The sequence below is a fragment of the Cyprinus carpio genome, chromosome B7 (genome assembly GCF_018340385.1).
Source record: "Cyprinus carpio isolate SPL01 chromosome B7, ASM1834038v1, whole genome shotgun sequence".
NCBI classification, from domain to species: Eukaryota; Metazoa; Chordata; class Actinopteri; order Cypriniformes; family Cyprinidae; genus Cyprinus; species Cyprinus carpio.
Window position 1 is genome coordinate 46,391,730 of NC_056603.1, and position 26,780 is coordinate 46,418,509.

The 26,780-nt window shown below is 36.9% G+C and overlaps 1 protein-coding gene across 1 annotated transcript in view; it reads right to left on the reverse strand.

Moving 5' to 3' along the window:
• LOC122133858 (arf-GAP with Rho-GAP domain, ANK repeat and PH domain-containing protein 2-like) overlaps nt 1–26,780 on the reverse strand; it is a 69,076-nt gene that overhangs the window by 23,125 nt on the left and 19,171 nt on the right. Inside the window, 8 exon segments of the mRNA XM_042728871.1 lie at nt 238–412; nt 3,692–3,877; nt 4,440–4,525; nt 6,614–6,709; nt 6,712–6,812; nt 14,409–14,515; nt 19,237–19,415; nt 22,734–22,854. Coding sequence (XP_042584805.1) covers nt 238–412; nt 3,692–3,877; nt 4,440–4,525; nt 6,614–6,709; nt 6,712–6,812; nt 14,409–14,515; nt 19,237–19,415; nt 22,734–22,854 — 1,051 coding nt within the window.

A 26,780-nucleotide genomic window follows, 5' to 3' on the forward strand; every position in this document is an offset into this window, starting at 1 on the left:
TAATAGTAACATTATAAATGTTGCTACTTATATTTTTGATCAATTTACTGTGTCCTTGCTGAATAAAAGTATTACTTTCTTTCAAAAAATAAGAACCAAATAAATAAAAATCTTACTGACACTGAACATTGGAAATGTAGTGTATATGTGGTGGCATGCATTTCACGGGATATTGCAAAGTACGGCGGCCTGTACACATCATGATGAAGTGACAGGTTCTTTAGCACACACACACACCTGAGAGCTTGTTGTGGTAGAGAAACTCCATCTGCAGCCTCTGGCCTGCTTTCTGAGCCAGTAGATATGGGGTGGAGTACTGAGGGTCACCGGTTGCACACATCACATCCGCCCCGCTGAAAACCAGCGCCATGGTTTGCAGGATGTCAGGGAGAACTACTGTTGCACACAGCGCCCGGAAACACACACATGCAACAAAACATGTTGTATGAACACGACTGAGCATCAGTGATGGGACGAGCACAACAGCAAGCAAAGACTGCACTGAAACTGACAGCACATGATGAATTAACTAACAACATTGTCAAAGTACCACTCCTTTTGCAGCAATGAAAAACAAACATTTGTTGCATGCAGCTTTACTTGGAATCTTGGTACGGAATAACATTGACATTGACAGGAAGCGAGGCATCCAAAGAAAGAATGCAGTCAGTCCAATTAAAAAGAGATGGAGGGGGAAAGAGTCAATAAATACAATAGTGTGTCTCTGAGAGAGCGAGAGAGAGAGTGTTGGCGGGAGTAATTCAGTCGAACACTGCTTTCATCTAAAACAGTCCGATCCAGCCAAGCTATCGATCCTCCTCAAACAAGCTAGATCCGCTGGAGAACAAGGACAGTGAGACAGTAAACCACACACACATATATGTACAGAAGAATCAAAACATCTCAGACTACTAGTGAAAAGTATTATATTATTTCAAATTATTTTCTTATTTTTTTTTTTTAAATTACACTACCATTCTAAGAGTAAGTACGATTATTTTTAAGAAATCACTTTTATTAAGCAAGGATGCATTGAAATGATCTTTTAAACTGTTACAAAAAAAATTATTTCAAATAAATGCTGTTCTTTGAATGACTCACTGAAGAAACCTGAAAATCACGTATCATCGTTACTACAAAAATATTATGCAGCACAACAACAGTTTCAACACTGATAATAATAATAATAAGACTGTTTTGTGAGCATATGTTAGTTTATTAGTATGATTATCAAGAGTGACAGTAAAGGTGATTAGTGGAGTAATGTTTTCTGTATTAATGTTTGTTTTGACAGGAATAAATTACATTTTAAAGCAGAGTCTTATGCTCACCCCAAAAAAAAATTTATTAAAAAAATAAAAAGTACAAATCTTGCCAACCCCAAACTTTTGATTGATAGTATGTGTTATAAGCATAATGAGTAAAAAGTTGAACTGGAAAATAAATAACATGAATATCACAACATTTTTCTTTTGGTTTAATAATAATTCCTTACATTTATATAGCGTTTTTCTAGGCACTCAAAGCGCTTTACATTGTCAGGGGGTATCTCCTCGCGTTTGTCTCTTTTTAAATGATAGCAACACTTGACCTGCTTTAACTCCACAGGTTTTGTGCCATCCTGATGATCATGTTCTCCAGCATGATGTGAGATGTACTGTATGCACAGTGACTGTTACTTACTTGATGAAAATAATGACAAAACTACATTTAATTTAGACTAATAATAAAGATAATTTAATAGTTTCTATTCATAACTTTTCCCTTGCTACGTGTACTGCGTTTAAGCTAACTGAGACTTGTTATAGCACTTATATATCATTGCTCTTTTGTTGTTTTTGATTGCTTCCATTGTCCTCATTTGTAAGTCGCTTTGGATAAAAGCGTCTGCTAAATGACTAAATGTAAATGTAACTTTTATTTGCTGTGTATTTGTTGTACAACATTAAAAAGTATAAACACCAGTTCCCCTTCATTTGGAGTCTAGGTGACATTATAATGTTCTTCCAATGACATCAAACCCAAGGGCGTCCCTTAGCGTGTGTTTGTGTGTACATGTTCTCTGGGTCACATTTTCTGAAGAGACTTTCTGGAGGTCACTGATTTTAATTGGAGTTGTTGACTATAATCCAGATAAAGACATACACATATATACATACTCTACAAATACAACTTAATGATAAATTGTGCCACTTGTGGCAAAGACTGAAATACAATTCTCCAGCCATCATTCTAATCTTCAGTGTCACATGCTCCTTCAGAAATCATTCTAGTATGCTGATTTGGTGCTCAAGAAACATTACTTATTATTATTAAAAAAATATATGTGCTTTAATATTTTTGTGGAAACCGGCGTATTTTTTACAGCAATCTTTGATGAACAGAAAGTTCAAAAGAACGGCCTTTATTAACTAGATTTTTTTGTAACATTCTAAATCTCTTTACTGTCACTTCTTGATTAAATGTATGTGCGTGTGTGATGCCATTAAGATGGCTTCTTTTACATGAAATGCCATTAAGATCTATATCGTGGTGGGGACTTCTATCACACTGAGCAAATTATAATTCTCATCTGCTAAATCTGCATTTTAACATATTCATTTTCACACTAATGTGCATGTTTATTAAGCAGTTCAACTTTGGGTGCATGGTCCCAACGATGTACAAGCACTTTCAGGTTTTTACTTTTTTTCAAAAAAAAAGAACTTCTTCTGAATTGTTGTTAAATCTCATAAACCCAAAACCACTGCCTACCAGGCTGACTACTGCTCGAAACTTCAGGTTGAACGAAAAGTATCAGACAGGAACTCAAATGAAAACTTAAAGAGATATATCACATCAGGGCTTAAACAAAAACTTTGAGAACAGGGAGGATTTTTCTGGAAAATGTTGTTTGTCTGTCCCAGACGTACCCTTCCACTTATAATCTAATCTCACCTCTGTATGTACCTGCACTATATTCTTTATCTTCCTCTCACTCTCTTTGTCTCTCTCTGACACATGCACACAATCATATAACTTTTTCAGAAGAACACCTGAAAACTCCCCAGTGCTGCTCTCATCTCACACACACGTAATCCACAGTTCCAATCCTCTCGCTCCTTCTCTTTTGCCCCCCCCCCTCCAGAAAACAAAAGCAGGCTTGATCTGTGTTAGTGCTGATGGTAAGGAAAAACAGCATCTTTTGGCTTAGGAAAGAGTAATGCGGACAAACTCAGTAGGAACAATCAAAACACACACACACACACACACACACACACACAAACACACACACAAATACAGCATAATTATGAATTATGCACAGAAAATTGTGTTAATTCATAACACACCCATTATCATCCATTCAGTTTCTTTAACATACTTTACATTTTACGACTGTAACATTAAAGCACTTTGATTGTAGTTGCATTATTTAGTGCTGTGCAAAAAGATTCAATGCAGAATCTTGGTTTTAACATAACTCTGGCAACCAGCTCTGAAAATTGATGAGAGCCAGTTACCATGGTAACCCTAATTTACACCTGGGCTACCAGGTGAGCCAGAGCAACAACAGATGCACACACACACACACACACACACACACACACACAGCGACCAGCATCTCCAGCCCTAATGGGCCTTTTAATGAGGTAGAAAAAAAATAACACTAAGCCAAAGGCCAACGTTAGCACACAGGCTCTCTAACACACACCTTGTTGAGTTCCTCTTGAGTGTTTAGACCTTCTAGAACTTTCTTGTACTTTCTCTTTTTGTACTTCCTGCGAAATAAAAGGATTGCACGCTGCTCCAGTGATGGCTGCATGCATAGCTCCTCCTCTGGGGGAAGATTTGCTTCCCAGAAGCTGTTGGAATTTTTATTTCCAACGTCTAAAAACAGCTAAAGAGAGGGACAGAACGTGAGGACAATGTATTTCACAAGAAAGTTAGATCACCCAAAAATGAAATCTCTGCCATCATACTCTGCCTCATGTCATTCTAAACCCTGATTTTTGCTCGAAAAACAAACTAAGGTATTTTTAATGAAACCTTTCCATCCCTCTATTTCCTCCATGGAATGGACTTTCAATGGAGGGACAGAAATCTCTCAGGTTTGATTAAAAATATCAATAACACTTTAGTATAGGGATCTATTCTTACTGTTAACTAGTTGCTTATTAGCATGCTTATCATTAACATATTGGCTGTTTATTAGTACTTATAAAGCACATATTCTGCATAATCTCTAATCCTACCCAATACCTAAACTTACTATTAATAAGCAGCAATTTAGGAGTTTATCGAGGCAAAAGTCACAATTAATGGCTTGTTAATGGCGAGAACTGGACCTAAAATATCTTCCTTTGTTCTTAAGGTTTTGAATGACATCAGGACAAGTAACTGTAAATCAACTGATTTTTAAAATCAATTTGTAAGAAGTGACTACCACAACAGATCGGTACCTCAATGAGCTCGTTGGTCCATATGCTGCTGTCGAGCTTCATACTGCGGACCTTTGAGATCCCAGGACTCAGGGATCGATGCTGACCTGGAAACAGATACTGATCTGAACTATACACATCTAAAACAGACAATGTTAATTTAATAGTCAAAACTTTCTGTTAACTAAAAGTGTCCTGCTTAACCTCAAAACTAAGCCAGCTTCACACTAAATGGTAGAAAGCAACGACTCGTATGACACACGTACAGACAAAGTCACACTCATTATACATTTCATCGTATCCTTCCCAAGCACTCTTTTCTCCAGCCTGCCACAGCTATAATTGCAAATGAAAGGCGCGAAAAAGCCATTAATTGCTAATGAATCATAAGTAATTAATTGTGTTTGTTGGTCTACGCATTAATTTCGCTGAACTCCAGGCACCGTCGTAGTCGTTGTTTATGCGAAAAACAGATGAATTAAACATGGCAGGGAGAAACACATATTTGAATATGGAGTGTGTGATTTTCCGGCATAATTAGTAGCATTTTAGAGTACCAGTTTGCCATCAAAGATCATTAGAGCCGCCTGAGAGCCGACGGGACTAAAGATGCTTTGTGTATGTGTTAGTGTGTGTGCATTAAGGGCACTCGTTAAAGGTTTTGTAGTGCCATCTAAGAAAACTTCTAAGACAGGAAAGTACCTTAAACACAGTGTTTGCTTCAATGAAACTTTATTTAAAGCATCAAAAGAGAACAAAACCATCAGAAAGGTGGAGAAATTTCTCTTTGTTACCTTATTTGAAACTACTGAAAGAAAGGAAGAGTGGAAAAATGGGCATAGCAGGAGTTTCTATGGTAACCGTAGCCTCACTTGAGGAATGTCTCCAATCACGAGTTCGATTTAAAGAGCTTATTGCAATTACACGTGTAAAGAAACAGACATACCGGAATATGTGTCACACAGCCAGGGATGCTGATTGATATCAAAGTGTGTTGGAAGATAAAAGACGGGGCAAAAAAAAAACAGGACTGAATGAGGGGGAAAAAAAAGTTGGAACGTTAGATAAGTATTATTAATGTGAAGATAGATCGTGAGAAAGAGGAAGTCACCTCACTTGTCTCTCTCTTTCACACGCTCTCTGTCTCCCACCGAAGACGATTTGCTCTCATTTAATCATTAGCTGTTCGTTATATTCCCAGTATTTCGCTTTTGCGCTCCTAATTGTCGGCTGCAGAAGCGCAGCTAATTAAAGTGTCTGTGCCATAGATCCCATTAAAGCTGCGGTGCACATTTAGGTAAAGTGTCTCCCCACTCGATGGCTTATTCAGCCACTGGTTCATCCTGTATTGTAACCTAATGTAACATTACATGGCTGCGTAACTGAGATAATGACTTAATTTATGACATTGGAGGGTGGCCACAATAATCTAACCAACCACAATATCGGGAAAAAGAGCAGAGGAACTGTCTGAGAAAAGATGGAGTAAGAAGGCTATGAACATTAGGCCGTACCTGTAAAAGACAAATAATGAATAAATATAAATCTGTTTGTGTTGTTTTGTTTCTCTCTATGATGTAACAACTGTTCCTTACCACAGGTTTGTCTATTTTTTAGCGACAAGCTGTTTATCTATCCACACTAAACGGTGTAATGTGTCACATTCTTCTTCTCACAGCCAGTGAGAAGATATTTAATATGTCCAGTAACAAATTTGGGGTCAAAAAGATTTTAATTTGTTGCTTGAAAGAAGTCTCTTATAATCAGCAAGTCTGCATTTATTTGATCAAAAACACATTCAGTAAGATTTTTGTTTTTTGCTTGATTGAAGTATCTTTTTTTTAGTATGTTTGTATTTTTTTTGTTGGAAAAACTTAATTTTTAGTAGACTTTTCTCCAGTCTTCAATGTCACATTATCCTTCAGAAATCATTCTAATACTCTAAATAGGTGCTCAATATTTTTTTAACTTAAAGAAGTTCAAAAGGAAAATCCTTTGTTTGATTTTGATTAATAAAACTATAAAAAAAATTTAAAACAAAATCCTACTGATCCTTTTCAACAGAAGACATAGGAACCATGTAAACTTGTATTGCTTCGTGCTTTAGAGTGTGTGGTTAAGACATTGTGTGTTTCTGTTCCATTGCTGTTGTGTTTGTTTTTGATCTGTTCTTTGTGTTCATAATGGTTTCTTACCAGCACAATTCTTGCAGATGACCACACACAGGTTGATGGAGGCCCATTCCGGCTCAGGAGCCTGACAATCAGCGCACTTCCTGTTTGACATGTTAACCAAACCTTCTCCAGCACCTCATAATTGCACAACGTCTCTACGATGGACTCCTGAACTGCTTCTATCCATTCCTCTCTCTCACGCTCAGACTCCACTGTGAAACTGACACAAATGATACAAAACTCTTACATACACTGTATCAGACTGATTATAGATTAAGTATTACAGAAGGTGATTTAAAAAAAAGGCAATCAATATTGACTCTGATTGGCTGTCAAAGTTTTTATCATTCATCAGCTGAATACAATTGTTCTGAAAGTGATTCCAACAATATCACTTTGCTCCTCTGTGCCATATTTTTTTTAAATATACTTTTATCATTATAGTGATTGCCCTGTGTGTGAACAGGCCTGAAGGAGTGGTCACATTCACTATTGTCTGGGCAAAATCTAGTCATTTTTAAAGTAAATTACACAATCAGGAATTTCTTGTGAGGGTGAAAGATTGCCCCAAACAGATTTCACATTGGATTCAGTTGGTTATATGAATTTGCATAAATAGTATTGCCCTTTTATGAGACTTGCATGGTGCTTCTCTGTCCTTTTTGAAACTTAAAAGTAGAGATCGACCGATATGGGTTTTCTATAGCCGATGCCGATGCCGATGTTTAGCGGTCAGGGTCAGCCGATGGCCGATATGTGCTGCCGATTTTTAGGGCCGATATCTTGAAGTTTTCCCATTCATTTGCATGCTAAAATGTCACACTAATAATAAGTGGATGCACAACATTTCTAAACTTATCATCATTTATTGAGCACTGACTTGAACCATCTCTCGAATCTTAATTTTGTGCACTGCACGGTATTAAAGATAAACAAAATTATCTAAAGTTAACCAAACAAATCAATAAACTGACCAAGTATTAAATATATAAAACAGGTAATATATATATATATATATATATATATATATATATATATATATATATATATATATATATATATATATATGTGTGTCAATTATTTACATAAAAATTTTAGAGCATTTATCAAGCAGAATTTTTCAAGTTTGTTGGAACATAAATGTAAACTTAAATATACATTTGAATAAAAGAAATAACATTTTATAAATAAAAATCAATTAAACTGAAAAATATAAAAAATTCAATATATGCAACCAGCAACATTTGTGTTTGGTATAAATGACACAGAACATCTAAAGTGCATTCTAATTTCATAATTACATCGCAGTCTGTTCATTATTAAAATAAAGTACAGTCAACCAAACATATAAAAGGTTACACTGGTCAGTTTAAATAGACCGTAGTATACCGGACCAATCTGCTGTTATGCCAAGGACGTTTTTGCTCATGTGAAGAGGATGATTTTTTTCATCTAGTTTACATAAAAAAAAAAATATATATATTATAGTTTAACATTCAGATACATTGCGAATATGGAAACATTTGGATATGTGCAGAACGAGACGTGAGCAATAACCTCCAAATACATCTAGCCAAACCTGCGCTCGCTCGTCCTCGTCTGCACGCACGCATGCACTGTCACGATCTAATGCACTGTAAATGCAGGATTTTTTTTTAAAAATAGGCCTACCGGAACGCAAAAATTCAAAATCGAACATTTTACAGAACAGGATCAAATAAAGTACTGGTCATAATGCTCGCATAAAATGTTTGATGTGAAAAAAGCGGTTCACTGACTGCGCAGCACAGCCACAAGCGCCACAGTTACGTTTAGGATAATTTTATTTTTAATACTATAGTGTCATTTGAAAACATTGCAATTGTGTTTTAAAATACAACAACGAGCACCACGAAACCATTTAAAGAGGCGCATTCAGCGGTCTCCTTGACGGGAAACTAAGTAAAATGATCTCAAACGTATGGCGCGCTCTCTTCATATATCAAATGATCATAATCAGATCTATTCATTTTACAGTCCTGCTACTAGCATTTTATTTAGACTAAAACTCCTTTAATTCGGGTGAGAAAGCTTTTTTTCCGAGTGGCTTTTGTACATAATAATAATACCGCTGTAGACGCATTTTGTAGCATTAAGGTTATTCATTGATTGTTAATTTAAATGACGATCGATCATGGAAATTATCAAATATTGACATCCCTAAATGCAAATGAGGTGGATGGAAATGGATGGAAACCTGGCTATTGTCTGCATCAAACCATGCTTCCGAACAAATGTCATTCACCGTTCTGGACTACTCCAGGACAGCTGTCTGTCCGAGCACGGTGCTGTCTGTGAGCGGGGCGGACTAACGTAGCCCTCAATCACGCTGCAGTGTTTGTGAGAGCTGCCACCTTCTCCACCCCATTTACAGAGTGAAATTCTCTGACTACCTTTATCTCCCAGGACTGTTGTTGAATCTTCCAAAAGTTTTGGCTTGGGCTCCTTCACCTGCGGCAGCAGCACTTTCCACCGCACCAATAACACGGGGCTGCCCGCCGACGTGCCTGAATTTAAATTGGCGCTACTAAACACGGATATCGGCCGATGCCGATATATTAAAAAATTTCAAATATCGGCCCGATATATCAGCCGACCGATATATCGGTCGACCTCTACTTAAAAGCATTCATTGTTATTGCATGGAAAAGAGCAATTAACACATTTTTCAGAATGTCTTCTTTTGTCTTCCATGAAAGCAAGAAAGTCCTATAGGTTTGGAACGATATGAGGGTTAGTAAATGAATTACAGGATCAACATTTTTGGGTAAACTATCCCTTTAAGTTGAAGCCCAAATCCGTAACTGTCAAATTTTAAGACAGGACCTGAATGCCTTGCCATCAGCTTTGTTTTCTTAGCACTGACTCAAATATAGGGAGTCGGTGTGTGTGCATAAACAAAATATGTTAAACATAACCAAATAGAACTTTTAAGTTCACCCTGGCTTAAAACCCGACAGTTTGAGTCCCACTGGGCCCAGGTCAAGTACCTTTTAAGTTAAAATTGTGTTAAAAACTTTTTGTTTGTTCATTATTGCATTCTGATTGGCAGTGATGAGCCACAGTACAGCCCAAATGTAAAAACCAGTAATAGCTCCGAATCTGCTTTCCATTTCCATTATGACACCCTCTGCGCCCATTATTTTAAATGAGCACAGAGACCTTGATACGTCATTTCTGAGAAAAATTCAAATTATTTTGCCAACAACTAATACTAAATAGTCATCTGGCCTCATATCGCTCAGCGTTTAGAACGCAACTACAAACAGATCAATATTCTGTCCTGTCCACAAAAACAAAGCTAGGAGATAAAGAGGAAAAATCTTTAACAACGCGCAGAAAGAGAGCGATAGCTTTTCATTGTTTGTTGTTGTTATTGTTGTGTCTTGTTTTTAGCGGGGGAACTGCATGAGCCATAAAAGGATCATTAAAAAACAAACACAAAAACATCTCATCGATTAGGCCTCCGCAAATGGCTGCTTTGTTGGAAACATCAGCTTGTGTGGGGTCACAGGTGAGCGATGCCTCTACTGTACAGCCGTTATAACAGAGCTGATATTTATAAAGAAAAAAAAAGAACGAAAGAGGAAGAAAAAACAGATCAATAACAAGTGTGCTTCAGATGGATAGTATCAGAGTGGCAGGACAGTCATAATGAGAGAGTGGCTGCTAGAAAATAACAGCAGGCAACAATCTCTGAAAAAAATGTTACTGAAAAAGGCTCTAAAAGAAGAAATCGACAGAGTTTCCTCTGCCTTTAATAAATCTCATACTGTCCAGCTATACAAGCACTCAATTTCATTATAAACAGCCACAAAAGTTTCAACTATTTGACACTAATCCTTTTGCAAAGTTCAGCCGTTTAATCCATATTATATTTTGGTTTGTGCAATCATTTATACTACGAGGTAAATCTCCCAAGTAGGAACGCCTTAATAAATGAACCAAGACAAAAAGTTTCACCTCTCTTGAAATGTTACAAACTAGGCAGTAAATGTAATAGTAAGTAAAAATGTTTTAACTCACTGAATTCAGATTTGGTTAAAACAATCCATGTACAATTCCAGATACAGCTGTGAGAAAATTTAATAAATACTTGGCATTCTAGGAATCTGGTGTTTCGCAGGAATGGCTAAGTAAATGTTATTTTGTTGCAAACATTCATTCACCAGCCCCTTTATCAGGTACACCTTTTCAACTGCTTGTTAATGCAAAAAAAAAAAAAATTATCAGCCAATTACATGGAAGCATTTAGACAGACTTGGCCCTATTATTCTAAACTATAGTATGCTCTTCTGTGTTAGCCGCAACACAGGATGCCCTTTTTTTTTAAATCAAAGCGTAAATATACATAGGAAACGTATCCTTGTGGCGCGGCTGACACAGAAGAGCTTAAGCTGCCTGCGTACTGCTCAGATTCGCCAAAATGGCGCTACGCTGATGTGGAGTGACACAGAGGAAACAAATTGTTGAATGAAGTCGTTATTTTCATTTTATTCACGTACAAAAATATTGTCGTCGCTTCATAATGTTACAGTTAAACCACTGATGGCAGATTGACTATTCTGACGATGCTTTTCATACTTTTCTAGACCTTAACAGTGTAATTTACTTGGCAGTCTATTGGACAGTCACAAGCCTCCCTGTGTTCATCCAAAATATCTTAAATTGTGTTCTGAAAACAAACAAAGCTTTTACAGGTTTGGAACGACATGGGGTAAGTGATTAATGACAAAATTTTCATTTTGGGGTGGAGTATCCCTAGCCAGCAGCCAGTCTTACCAGTTCAAATGATCTGGCTCTTGATTTTATTATTATAATTTCTCCCGGTAAAACTAGTCCTATCCGAATAGGGCTATAGTCAAGACGATCTGCTTAAATTCAAACCCAGCATCAGAATGAGGAAGAAATGTAATTTAAGTGACTTTCAATGTGGCATTGCTGTTGGTGCCAGACGAGCCGGTCGGAATATTTCAGAAGCTGCTGATCTACTGGGAATTTCACGCACAACCATCTCGAGGGTTTACAGAGAATGGTCAGAAAAAGAGAGAATATCAAGTGAGTGCCAGTACTGTGGGTGAAAATGCCTTGTTGATGCCAAAGGTCAGAGAATGACCAGACTGGTTTGAGCTGATAGACGAGCAACAGTAACTCAAATAACCACTTGTTACAACCAAGGTATGCAGAAGAGCATCTCTGAATGCTCAACATATTGAACCTTGAAGCAGACAGACTACAGCAGCAGAAGACCACACCATGTGCTACACTTTAAAGTCAAACTGTTTTTTTTTTAACACGACAATGATATCACAATACTCAAATTACCTCCACAGTACTTTCTTTTAGGATGTGATTAATATGATTTATTTATTAACCTATAGACATTGGTCACTTGTGACTTAAAAAGCAAACAATACATTAAATAAGTTGCTTTACCTGTAAAACACAGCTTCTGGTGACATTCCTTCACTAAATGCGGTCATTTAACAATAGAACCAACATTAAACAACTAATAATTTATGTAAAAATGTAAATATCAGAAGCCGATCTACTGAATGCTTCTGAATATTTTGACAATCTGCTGTAATTTTGGATGTTCATGAAGTCACTTGGAATTCACTAGTGCCTAAATACACTGAACACTTTTGTTTTTGCCCCCATTTTTCATGAGCTGAACTCAAAGATCTAAGACTTTTTCTGTGTACACAAAAGGCCTACTTCTCTCAAATATTGTTCACAAATCTGTCTTTATCTGTGTTAGTGAGCACTTCTCCTTTGCCGAGATAATCCATCCACCTCACAGGTGTGGCATATCAAGATGCTGATTAGACATGTCACCCACTGAGCATGTTTGGGATGCTCTGGATCGGCGTATACGACAGCGTGTTCCAGTTCCTGCCAATATCCTGCAACTTCGCACTCACAAGCGGAGTGGACAAACATTCCACAGGCCACAATCAACAACCTGATCAACTCTATGTGAAGGAGATGTGTTGCACTGCGTGAGGCAAATGGTGGTCACACCAGATACTGACTGGTTTTCGGACCCCCCGGACTGCCCAATGCAGTAAAACTGCACATTTTAGAGTGGCCTTTTATTGTGGCCAGCCTAAGGCACACCTGTGCAATAATCATGCTGTCTAATCAGCATCTTGATATGCCACACCTGTGAGGTGGATGGATTATCTTGACAAAGGAGAAGTGCTCACTAACACAGACAGATTTGTGAACAATATTTGAGAGAATTAGGCCTTTTGTGTACACAGAAAAAGTCTTAGATCTTTGAGTTCAGCTCATGAAAAATGGGAGCAAAAACAAAAGTGTTGCGTTTATAATTTTGTTCAGTGTACACTTCAGGCCCTGAGGCAGAAAAGCAGCTTCATTATTATACACCCTATATTGACCCTAAATATCATTATTATACATCCTCCAGCATAGTTTAACTTTTGAATAAGAGTAAATACAGCATTTTGTTTTCTACAAGCAACATATTTTATATTCTTTGTATGTTGTTTGAGGACTCTCCTGCATGTTCTTGAATTTAGGATTGTAAAATGCCCACTCCTAGGAAATGTAGAAATGGAGTTTGATCAAGGAGTAACCTGCCTGACTGGACTATGGGGGCCCAAAACATCTCTTCATAATTCTTCCCAGACTTATGTGCTTCAAGAACTCTTCTCCTAAGTTTCTCTGAAATCTCTTTTGATCCACCCACATTGCACTTGAATACAATGCAGTTGTGAAAAGCAGATCAACAAAGTTTTTTCTTTCAATGGCAGAATAGGTCAATCCCACACTGGAAAAGCAATCGCATTCTTTTTAGAACTCACCAATTTCAGAGATTTGCATATTATTTGTCAATTATTTTTAATTTCTTACAATATGAATATGTTCCAAACAATATTTAATTGTCTTGCTAATGTCTACACAGTCAGGTTCGTAAATGAACTACTTTTATAGAGTGAAGAACATTTTAAAAAATCTGAATATCTTTTTTTTACACAATAAAGAACCAATGTGCAATGAAAAGTTTCCATGTTGAAGGTTCTTCATGGAACCATTTATGCTAAGAAAGATTTTTAAGAGTGTTGGTAGCATATTATCCTCAGGTAACTCTTTTGAAATGATCTATAAGCAGCAACTCCATTAACACTCAATCACACATCTCAAAAATAGTGCTCTTCAACAAAACACACACACATTATCGTAACATTATCACAATACACACAAATTTGGAATGAAATGTCTATTATATTAGATGGTATTTTTTATAGAGAAAGAACTGAATAAAATACTTTTATAATTAACATAACACTTGGCTAGAGGATAAAATGCTCTAGTTAAGTAGATAAGTAGCACACTATGGTTTTAAGAAGTCTATATACTATATTATACAAGCAATGATACGATTTTTATTAGAAGTTAAATTCCCAAAGAACAATTCAGCAAATGAAATGAAATGTTTATATAATCAGAACCTGTATTTGAAATTTAGAGCATCTCTGAATCTCATAATCTGGAGGCACTCTATAAATAATTATTTACACTAAGAAAACTTATCCTCCAAGTATGACCTTGAGTGAAACTTTGATGATGTTTTAGCATAAAGTGATATTAAGGACGTTCAGGTAAGAAGCTTAACTCTGTTTGAAGGTGATCTGAAATCTCTTTAAAACAACATCTACCAGTCAATTTATGCTAATATTTTATTTTGATAAGAGATTTCCCTTTTCTGGCCTTATGCTAATATATAGTAAATAATATTTTAGCAGTTTACCAGAAGGATTTGAAAGGTGTAGTGATCTCAAATCCTTTCCTCTCAACTTGTTTCACACACGCAGCCGTCAGGTCCACCACAGTGATGGCCAGCCCAGCATTAAAGTCCTGTGAAGAACCAGCATAGACATCAAAACACTCAGTTTTTCATATCCAAGAAAATTCCGACATCAGGAACTGAAATAAAGAAATGAGCACAGTAGAGTAAATAAAGCAGATAAGTGACTGCTATGTGAATGGCCCAAAGCATTCACAGTCAGACATTATGCGTGTCTGTTTAGAACACTGTAGCTGTAGTGAATGAAGTGAAAAAGGAAAACAAATTCTAACTATAAAAATCATACAAATGCAAGGACATGTTGTGTGAGAAGGGTCAAAGGGAGCACAGAACAGACACTGAGCTCACTGGAGAGTGAATAGCTGCTGATCCATTGTTTATTCACACAAGAACAAGCAGGAAACACACAACAAACGTAGGAGGAACAAGGGATGATTCTAGAAGGAAATAATATAGGACAAGAAAAAAGGAGATGACAACAGATAAAGTCTAATATACATCCCTACTGTATATGTGACCCTGGATCACAAAACCAGTCTTAAGTCGCTGGGGTATATTTTTAGCAATAGCCAAAAAAACACTGTACGGGTCAAAATTATTGATTTTTCTTTTATGGCAAAAATCATTAGGATATTAAGTAAAGATCATGTTCCATGATGGTATTTAGTAAATGTCCTACTGTAAATATATCAAAACTTAATTTTTGATTAGTAATATGCATTGTTAAGAATTCATTTGGACAACTTTAAAGGCGATTTTCTTAGTATTTAGATTTTTTTGCAGCCTCAGATTTCAGATTTTCAAATAGTTGTATCTCAACCAAATATTGCCTAATAAACCATACATCAATGGAAAGCTTATTTATTCAGCTTTCATGTGATGTATAAATCTCAGTTTCGAAAAATTGACACTTCATTTGTGGTCCAGGGTCACATATATACAGCATGTTGAGAAAGTGTAGGTACGCCTTTTTATTTTATTATTGTTATTATTTTATTTTACATAAAATTTATGTCCTGGGCCACTTCAAGACAATATTTTAAAGAAAGAAAGGAAAATACTTTTTTTAAAGCAACTCTTCAGTTAATTGTGTAATATTATAAAATGTTAGTCTAGTTTTCTTTGGTGTACAGGGGACCTGGGTGCCTTTAAAGTAAACCAAGCCAAACAGCATTTGAACTTGACAGCTGTGTTAAAAAGATCAGCATTTGACATTTTGATAATGAATCCTTTTGTGTTTTGAGTGTCATAAAGGCCAGTTTTTTAGTAAAATCAAATGATCTGTGAAAGATAAACTCAATTGGACTGACCAAGTATAGTTGTGAATATGTGATGTCTATCACAGCATTTAAGACACACTCGCTTTTACATGCAAGAAGCAAAGGCCTGTTTATACCAAGAGCAACAACTGTAATGACAACTATATTAGTGTCCACACTAACAATAACAGTGATAACAGTATTACACAAGCTGTAGTGTTGTCACCTGCCTCTTTAAATGCTCGAGCTCATTAAAGCTGTGTGGTTTCTTATTGGCTGTCATAGTTTTTATCATTTATCAGCTAGAAAAAGTCATTCTAAAAGTGATCCCAATGATATCATTATAGTTATGGTGTGAACTTTCCTATTCTTATAGAATAAGAACAACTGTTAATAATTTATAGTTATCATTACAGTTATCATCCTTAGCCTTAAGACCTGTTTTTTTACTAAGAACTCAGAATATTTCTGAAAAATGTCTTACGGATGGAAATAATGAACTTCTGTTCAAATCATAAGTGCATACTTTGAATATACTGTAGGTCCTCTGTTACATTAATTAAAAGGAAAACTCCTTCAGAGAGACTTCAGAAAGGTATAGGTTCACATGCCTAATATAACAAGACGGAGTCTGGTGTGAACAGGAGGTGTGAATACAGATAAAGGTAAAAACGAGAGTGTGAAACCGATGCATTGATGAACTCATAACGGCAGTGAGTTCATGACCAGAGCAAGACAACATACTTATGTTACATAATAACTTTTTATCTCTTCAAAATTTCTTGCTTTTTATGCTGTCCAAAAAAATAAAAACAGCACCCAGTCTTTTATTTCAAAATAAAAGGCTCTGTTACAAGCCTCTGTTAACAGAATGGCTTGCACATTACAACAAAGGTTGCTGCCTTCCCATTAAGCATTGTAAATAAAATAAAACAACAAAAGTAACATAAGTGACCATTTGGAATGTTCTATATAAACAGAAACTCTCACACAAACCATACAGAAGGTTTTATACTTTTAACGGTACATTTAAATTCAATTGAACCAGTTTTCTCAATACTTTTATGTAGACACAACATATTTATTTTGTACGAGTACAGACAATATTTTGTCTTTGTTTGTGCTGGATTGTTTCTTTTTTTTTTCATTCCCCTAAGCTCATAGCAATAGAATTGCCTTCTCTTTCAAGCATACTTAGAATTTGGCCAAAATAAGGTATCTAAAACTTTTCACAGATCAAGTGGTTTGCATGCCGTGTTCTAGGAGTTCCATTTGCATTTTAGCAACCTGGATTTAAAAAAGAAAAAAAGTTTGTTGGTCAATCCATTATGCGCATGTGCTTTACTTTTTGTTTGTCCCAGTACACGCATTCTGAAAGTTGCATAGCCCTGATTTAAAAACAGCACAACAAAATGGAAAAAAGAAGAGGGGTCTTGACAGAGGTCTTTATCTCAAGGTTGAACTAGTTTTAACTTGAAATGGTATATTAAAACTGCAGCACATGCAGCCTACACTCCATTGCAGTGAAATTATCAAATTAAATGCAACTAAATGCATTTCTAATAAACATCTAATGTCAAACCAAATAACTGTCCTTTTAGACATTAGCCATCAGAGACCCTCTGAAGTGGCCATGTGTTTGGTCTTTTTGTGTTCTTTGCTGTGGAGCAAATAGTTGAAGTAAGGAAATCAAAAATCGATGCAGCACTAAACTGTAGTGATGTCACGTGACTTAGGCTTGCCTGTTAGGTTGACTTTCATTACCTTGGGGAAACATCATGGCCTGACCTCAGAGGAGAGAAGGGCAGCACACTTCATCCTAACCAAGATGGGAAAGGGGGAAAAACCTGCGTCCTGGGCAGCTCGTTCATCTTGTTAAATTAAATACTCCACTTCACTGAACATGAGCTACCCAGCACCGCACCTTTTTCCTCTCTCTCCATCTTTATGCTCCTTTGTGTTTTCTTCATCCCTCAACAGCCACTGCTGTCTTCACCTCCTTCTGTTATCCCTCCGTTCTTGTCTCTCTGCCCACTTCGTCTTTCCCTCATTCCATTCCATTTCTTTCCCCCATGCCCTCTTTTCCTCCATTCCCTCCCGTTTCTCTCACCACTTGTCGGAGTGATTGCCACGGAGAGGATTTAATGCAAAAACAATACAATCAATTTCCATTTTCACTGCTCTCTTTCTCTTTCTCTCTCCCGCATGCTAAATCGCCTGACGAAAAACAATTTCCTTGCAGAATGAAGACAAAGATGCTTGCTTGTGCTAATAAGGAAAATAATGAAAGACAAACAGAGATGATAAAGTGTGTGTGAGCGTGTGTGCCGCCTATTCATACAGAATAACATTCTCAGCTTAATCTCGTTTAAAACTGAGACCAATTGGGCATAGATCACAAACATGCATGCGAAATGTCAGGGCTTGTGTGTGCATTGTAATAACTATACTCTCAGCATATGGGCTCATTCACATAGAAGAGAGCACAAAACAGACGTCACATATTTTAAAACATGAAGTGTGAAAGTTTCAGTTATTTCACTACCGCGAGAAAACTATCTCCACACAAAGGGTGTATAAGGAAAATGTAAGTAATTAAACACAGTAGAGGTTAAATAGATATAAACAGAGTTTACACAGAGACAGACAGACAAGAGATTGACTTACAAACACACATACAGATTGGTCAAGGCTTAGCAGTGAAGTCTGAAGGTACTGTAGACACAAACAGACATTAAAGACAGACAGAGAGAGAGAGACAGACAGCTGAGATAGATAAGTTCAAACTGCAAACATGGAAGTTTGAAGGTAGAGAGATAAACAGAAAGACTGATCGAAGTTTGAAGGTAGACAGACAGACAACAGATAGACAGATGTACAGAGTGGTCAAAACAATGCCTTAGAGCTGTGAAGTTTGAAGGCAGACAAAGATCAATTTACAAAGTAATAAAGTAATAAGAGTTTGCAGATAGACAGACAGACAGACAGGCAGAGAGATAGATAGATAGATAGATAGATAGATAGTTAGATAGATAGATAGATAGATAGATAGATAGATAGATAGATAGATAGATAGATAGATAGATAGTTAGATAGATAGATAGATAGATAGATAGATAGATAGATAGATAGATAGATAGATAGATAGATAGATAGATAGATAGATAGATAGATAGATAGATAGATAGATAGATAGACAAGTGCTAGATAGGCAGACAAACAGACTGGTCGAAGCAACGGTTTAGCCACTGAGACTCACAGATACAAACAGACAGATAAAGAGACAGACAGACAAGAAGTAGAGAGATGGACACACAAGCTGGCCGAAGCAATTGCTTAGCACAGTGAAGTTTGATGGTGGACAGGTTGGGAGACCTTGGACATGATTGTTGAGGTGTGGTACTTATTTTAAACTCATGCGGGCAGCAGCAGTATGAATCCAGATCAACATTTAACAATGTCAAAAAGACCCAATATTAAAAAAAAAAACTGCATATATTGTATAGATCTACCTGGTCTGTTTTACAGAGTCTGAAGCTGGTTCCCATGAGGCTGAGGTAGACTCTTCCTTTGAGGCCACGCAGCTCAACGTAGCCACTCTTGTTTGTGTTATTTTTGCGAGGCTGAAGGGAAATGGAGGGCTGGGAGCTCACAGCAGACTGGAAAACCTCTAGCCAATCCTGACGTTCTCCTGAGGGAAGACAGAAGATGGAGGGAGGTAAGAAGAAGAAGTGTGTGTGTGAGTGTCTGTGGAGGAACGCTGCAGTCTGTTTGAAGTACATTAGTGAATGCGCAGGTATGCGTGCGCGTGTGTGGAGAGACGCCATGCCATGGGAATAAAAGGGAAGGAAAAAGTGTCTAATATTATTGTTATACTTTATAAACTTTCAAATCTGCAAACAAAGCAGGTATGCAAAAGCCCCTGTGCCTCATTGCATTGTGTCTGCCTGTGTTTGTGTATGCGCATGTGAGATGGGGGAAGGAAGCCTGTGAGGGTTCTGTTGTGCTGTGTTTAAATAGGGCTACAGGGGCTTGCACAAATTCATTGCAAGCACACACACTAGCCAAAAAACATTAACAGCTGGATACTCTTATCCTCTGCAGGTCTACAGCACCTGCCACATCTAGAGAGAGAGAGAGGGGTGGGGGGGGGGTGAGAGAGAGAGAGAGAGCTAGAACTCATTTCATTGAAGGTGAATGTTTTTGCGTACAGTGTCTTTTGGACAACACTAAAATGTGCTTGTAGTCAGCAAAAGAGTTTTCAGGTGCAATTTAAGTGTTGGTGCATCAGATATATAACCACATTTCACTCCTTAAGTTTAGTTTGTGTAACAATATCTACCAATTCCACTTATTCTAGGTACTACCTCAATTTTTTGTTAATACTTGGGTTGTCAATTGACAACATTTTTAATCGTGACAAAATCATAATTATTTGTTAATCAACTGAGTTAATTTTTAAGGAAAGAACACAATATGTAAATATGTTGGATTAAACAACTACACTCATATGTGCTCTGCATATGTATAAATTAAGACACCTGAGAGGAGGTAGTTTTTTGGCAACGGTGCTCTTTACTTGTCTCACTCGCACATCTCATTCTGTATTCCTCACACTACCCAGGAAATGCAAAGACTGAAATAAAAACCTGCAATAATGAGATAATATAACAACTTTGCTCACACTTTATGGACATGTGTAAAGTTGCTTTGCAAGACTGCTGCTTGCGACTTTCACTCGTAGGTGATAATTAAATAACACCATAAAAAAAAGTATAAATAACTTTACTTTTGTTAAATATTCCACCTGGGTTTATAAATATTTATAAATATGATTAAATCCATTAAGAACATTTTCTCTATTTTTTTATTGTTTATTATCAGTTCTCAAAGACAAAAGTTTAGCTGGTAAGCATGATCCCATTTTTATAAGCAATTTTTAATTAATACTTTATTTAGCAAGGATGCATTAAATTGATCAAAAATGACACTAAAAATATTTATAATGCTATATTTATAATGTTAATGTAATAAAGTATTTCTATTTCAAATAAATCATTTCCTTTTTATCATTTCCCATTCATCAAATAAACCTAAAAAAGTATCATGGTTTCCATAAAAATAAAAAACAGCACAACTATTTTCAATATTGATAACGAGAATCAATAGTGTTTAAGATGATAACATTTTAAAAAAAAAATAATAATTTTTTTATTGTAACATTTCACAATATTCCTGTATTTTTGATCAAATAAATGCAGCCTTAGTGTGCAAGAATCCTTCAAAGACATTTAAAAATATTGTACTGACTCAAACTTTTGAATGGTAGTGTCAAAATCACATTTAGTTTCAGGTGACTGATTCAAAACAACCTGACAGCAGAACTGAACACCCACGAGTCACCATGAGCAAAGATGGCAGATTACATAGACTTCCTCAAAACAGAAACCATTTTAATTTACTTTGACAACCAGTTATCAATGAAAGTGACCATGGCTTCAACACATACTTATATACAGTTATAAAACTGCACTTTGCCATTACTTACAAAGTTCCAACCCTCAAAAATTGGTGGCTGCAAAAGATATGCTTCCCCTTTAACCATGAAAAAGTTGTTATTCCCAAAATATTACACTCTATTTGAAAGAAGAGGCCTGCACAGCTGAAGACTGCCCCAGAAAGAGTACACAGCCATGAATGTTTGCTCACTCACACACTCTCTCATCTAAATGATCCCAGCGTGCTCGATCTCTAGCACTAATTCTCATTCTTATCTTTTGTGCTCATCCCATGACCACCCACTTCCAGCTCTTTCATTCACTCACTCATTCTCTCTCTCCTCCTCGCTTGTGTTTATCTTAAGATTGATGACTCTTTCAGACTGCTATAAAGCTGTTTAAAGATGCATGAGCAGATTGGACCAGCGCTCTCTCTCAGTCTCTGATTTTTTTATTTTTTTTGATGGTGGAAAGTACAGTTAAATGCATGCCTAAACTGACTTCCCTCAGAGTATTTACTTACCATGGGTCAGAGGTCATTACACAAGAGCTGGGGATAAAGTAGGTACTGAGGAGGCCATTATTTGCTGATTTTCTGGGACACTATGGCACACAGCAGTGCTATTACCCTCAGATTTACCACAGTAATTGCAATGGGGAAAGCACAGGCTGTGTCAATACCATGGTTATTGACTGGCTCATGGTGAACTCCCCACCTTTACATTGTTCATTTTACTGCAAGATGTCTGAAAAAGTCTTAATGGCAATGAGAAAGTCAAGTTGCTCCATTTACTAATAATGACAATATATGACATACTTAGGTCTACAGACATACAGTGGCCACAGAAAGTACTTAAAGATTCACGGCACACAAAACTACAAACATATTCACCAAAACATAGAACAAAATCATGCTAAAATGCTATTATTAATGAACTAGCTGTAATATTAACGTAAAATCTCAATAAATCCTGACTAGTACTAAACTTCAGAGTCACTAAATGCTAAAATAGTTTTAAATTGATCCTGAATTGCAGCTAAAGTACCAGAATACTCCTTAAACACCACGAGTCTCTCCATTAAAACCATAATCAGCCATTTCACAGTCTTTAAATCAGGCTTCATTGCAGCTTAGTAATGAATATTAAGAATAATATCCCATAAAATACACAGGCAATGGTGTGGCAACTATATGCACCAACAGGGTGTTTACTGTACATATTAAATCTACAGCTGTCATCATCTTCGTCGTCTCGGTTGTTTCAGCTCTATGTCATAATATTGTGATCTCCCTGAGTCTGGCTGGCTTCTCCTCTCTCTTTCACTCTCTCTGATTCAGTGTGGAAGATCTACTCAGAACATCTTATCTTATAGCAGAGATGGTAAAGCGATAAAAATATGAGTCAAAAGATGATAAAAGATCAAGAGTGAGAGTGGGAGTGAATTGGTTTAAAAGAGATTAGCAGAGAGGGATCGAAACATGAGACAGAGAGAAAAGCAAAGAGGCTCACCTTCTTTCTCTGCCCGAAACACAAAGGTTCTTATAGACGTGACCACCTCAAACTTATTCTCACCAAGAGCACGGACTTGTTTTACTGCTGAAATAGGTATCAGGCCCTTCGAGTACATCTCCTGCAAAGAGTGAGGGAGACAGAAAAATAATTCATAGCACAAAGTGCATATGGACAGATTACAAACTACCAGTCACAAGTCTGGACACACTTGACTGAATTTATGTCTCTCATGATCTCAAAAACTTCCTTCTTTCTCTAAAGGCCTAGTAAAAAAAAACACAAAAAAAACAACGCAAAACAAAATAAAATAAAACAAAAAGCAAACAAAACTCAAAAAAATGAAATCAAATAATAAGTTAATTAAACAAAACAAAACACAACACAAAACAAAGGGACTAATTAAAAAAAAGAAAAACAAACATTTAGGATGAATTGGTTATTTATGATGGATTGGTTATAACTAAGGGATTAAAAAATAACAAAGCAAATACCAAAAAAAGCTAACAAAACAAAATGAAACAAAAACGAAAGCAAGCTTAAAAAAACAAAACAAAACCAAACAGAAAGCTAACAAAACAAAAAAACTAATTATATATATACATTTATAAACTTGATTGATAGTGTACAAACATATTGCAACATCACTCTCATATACTGTTTCCAACAGGGACCTCAATCCAGTTATAATGCATCTGCTTTATATAAAAAAGAAAAAGAAAAGAGGGATTGAGTCAAGCACACACTCACACACTCAAGCAGGCCTGATTGCTAATACCAGTCCCCAGCTAACAGGCTCGGCACTCCAGTATTTATAGTCTGATGTTTTGTAGGGAGAGATGAGGGAAACAGAGCTAGTTGTTTAGAGAAAGCTGTGTTTGGTCTCTCTGTGTGCTTCAAACCAACATAAGCCTCCAAAGCAGCAGTAGAGCTCTGTGAGACCTCCTTTAGTCTACAGAACTCATACACAGCACTCCAGCCGCTCTGAAACAGCAGACTGTGATGGATAGAAAAGGGCAAACACTGTGGAGAGCTGAAAATGAAGAGGGAGGAGGAAAGGGAGACAGGAGATCTGTTCCGAAACCTAGCGTGTTGCTTACGCAGGTAACATTTTAGGCAACATAGGTGACAAGTCTGTTCTAAAAGATAGACATTTTAATTAAGTACTCCTGTTTTGGTTGAATATTAAGGTAGCGTTGCATACATTGCTTTGTGCAGAAGGCAATTCCATAATGCACTGCAAAATGATAAAAAGCATGATAACTTTTAGGGCCAGATTTACTTGAGAGTGTACGTTAGCGTTAAGAGTGTAATTTCGCAAAAAGCGCAGACGGGAGGGGAAAATTCTACGGGTGATTTACTGACAATGCGCACATTAAAGAATATAGATGCAGCCAGAATATATTTCTATAATGAGCAGTGCAATCTACCAAGAGCAGCATAAATTACCGCCTGCTTTAAGGCGTTAAATAATGGTGCAAATACCAGTAATTTGACTAGTGCAAACATAAGTAAATCACGTTGCGCGATTCATTACTCTATACTCTCCTCCCATAAATTTTGCGTCTCAAGGGGAAACTCCTACAAATGCATATTCAATAAGATCAGGTGCAAAAATAATTGTGCCCATGCCTTTTTAGCACTAATTCTTCACTGCGCATCTTTAGTAAATCCTGACAGTACTATTTTAACGTAAAAAGAAGGTTTGCACTGGCGTAAGCTGCTAGTAAATCTGGCCCATAGAGTGTTATTTGTATAATCCATAAATTGCACCTGTGTAGGTCATTCCAAAACACTCGGTTATGAGGTTTCACTTCAGTTTGCATACCTTAGAAAAGAGCTGCCTATGTTCACCGTAAGAAGTGATGTAGTTCACTGGGTTTAGGCTAGAGTGAGCGACAAAGACAGGGAAAAAATGCAAGGGGAAAAAAAGAAAGATTCATTTGTCCATTTCAGTTGGCTGTTAATTATTATGATGACCTTGCACTATTTCTAGAACTCATCCATACAGAAATAGAAGAGAAGATTTAGTGAGGGACCCCCTCCTCATCTGCTGCAAATGGAAGAGGTAATGCCAAAGATAGACAGTACGAGAGCCGATGAGGGAGAGAAAGCGAGAAAGTAGAGAGAATGAGAAAGAGAGGGATATGATAGCTTGGGGATTGCTTGATAGAAAGAGAATGAGTGAAGAACCAAGGGATCATGAAAGAGAAGCTCACAAAAGCAGAGAGAGTGTAAGATTGCGAGCTAGAAAGAGAGAGAAAGAGGGGTCAGAGAGAGCACCATCTCCTCAAATTAAGGCAGCATGTTAACAACGATGGCTGCAGCTAACCCTAATTATGGTAGGGGCAACCATCACCTCTCTCCGGGATTTCACTCCTTGCACACTCTCTCCAATTCTGCATCCTTCCCACCGCCGAACTCGCCGGCATATTAATGAGACTTCCTCTAAAAGTCTAGATTTTTCGTCTAAAATCTGGACAGCAGCGGATGAGAGGAAAGGGGGATAAAAGTGAAGAGGTGTGCATGTTTATAGGAAGCTAAGTGGCAATAATGAGGAGCTCTGTAAGCTGACGTTAATTATTCATTATAATTACAATTTTCAGGGTCGGAACTATGAAGGGGGCTTAAAGAGTACATGTGCAAACGCAAGCGCATCCATTAAGAGTTTAGAGATGGTTTAAGCACTTTGGTGTGTGCTTATACAAACACACATATAAGACGTACTTTATAGCAGGATTTATTTGTATGGCTTGCGCAAATCTGTGACGATGTGTCACGCTCACAGCAGTTGTTCTATATATGCACTTTGATGTTCATGAACACATACATCCGAATGTATGATAGAACTGATTGATAAAGTCTGCATTCGTTCAGAGAGAATCAGAGAGTGCCTGTAATGCCATTAGCTTTTGTTTTTACCAGCACTGGTTTAGTTCTGCAGTGGAGCCATGGGGACACCACCTGGCAGAGGGCAGCTAATGCACTTGAGTGTGGAAAATTACTTGTAAATGTATAGTGTGCAGGAGGCATTTGCATTTTTTGCAATATCCTATACTAACCAAAAGCAGACAGCTGAATGTAGCATTCTAGAAGATCTTTTGCCATATGCTACCGTCAAAAGTCTGAAATAATTTAAAAAAAATTAAATGTCTTGAAAGCTCTTTTCTATTTTAAAATATTTAAAAACTAATGTATTACTGTGATGTAATACTCCAGCCATTTCTCCAGTTTTCAGTGCCACATGATCCTTGAGATCTTTCTAATACGCTGATTTGATTCTCAGTTATTATCAATTAATTTTGGTGGTCAATTATTTAATACTGTTTCTTATGGTCATTAATGCTGAAAACTATTTTTTTGCTGCATAATGTTTTTGTGAAAAACCGTCATGTGGGATCCTTTGATAAATAGAAATCTGAAAAGAAATTAGTAAAAATCTTTGTTGTCATTTTTGATCAATTTATTTTGACCTTGCTAAATTTTTATTTATTTATTTATTTTTATCTTGTGACACTGAAAATTAGAGCAATGGCTGCTGAAATTCAGTTACATTTAAAATATATTAAAGTAGAAAACAGTTATTTTAAACTGTACTGTAATATTTTACAGTATTACTGTTTTACTGTATTTTGATCAAATAAATGCAGCCTTGGTGAGCATAAGAGGCTTCTTGCCTGTATTTGACAGGTAGCATATAAGTTGCAGAACATGGGAAGCTCACTTTTGCCCTACGTTGAATGGACTACAACCATCAAAACCAGGGGGTGGGTGATGAGAAAGCTTTCCACTGGCGCTCCCAGGGGAGTGCTTCATTGGGATTGAGTCCCGCCGGGTCCCGCGGGACCCAACGCAAATCTCGCGGGAGGTTTGAATTTTGCTGCGGGCGGGAATGGGCGGCTAAAAAAACACCGCGGGGGATAGGGAGGTTGCCTAGCGACATGATGGAGAAGAAGTCAAATAGATGATGTAGAAAAGAACCTCAAACATGGTATTCACACACATGGAAAACACCTTAGCTGACAGCTCCCTAAATTATGTGAGACT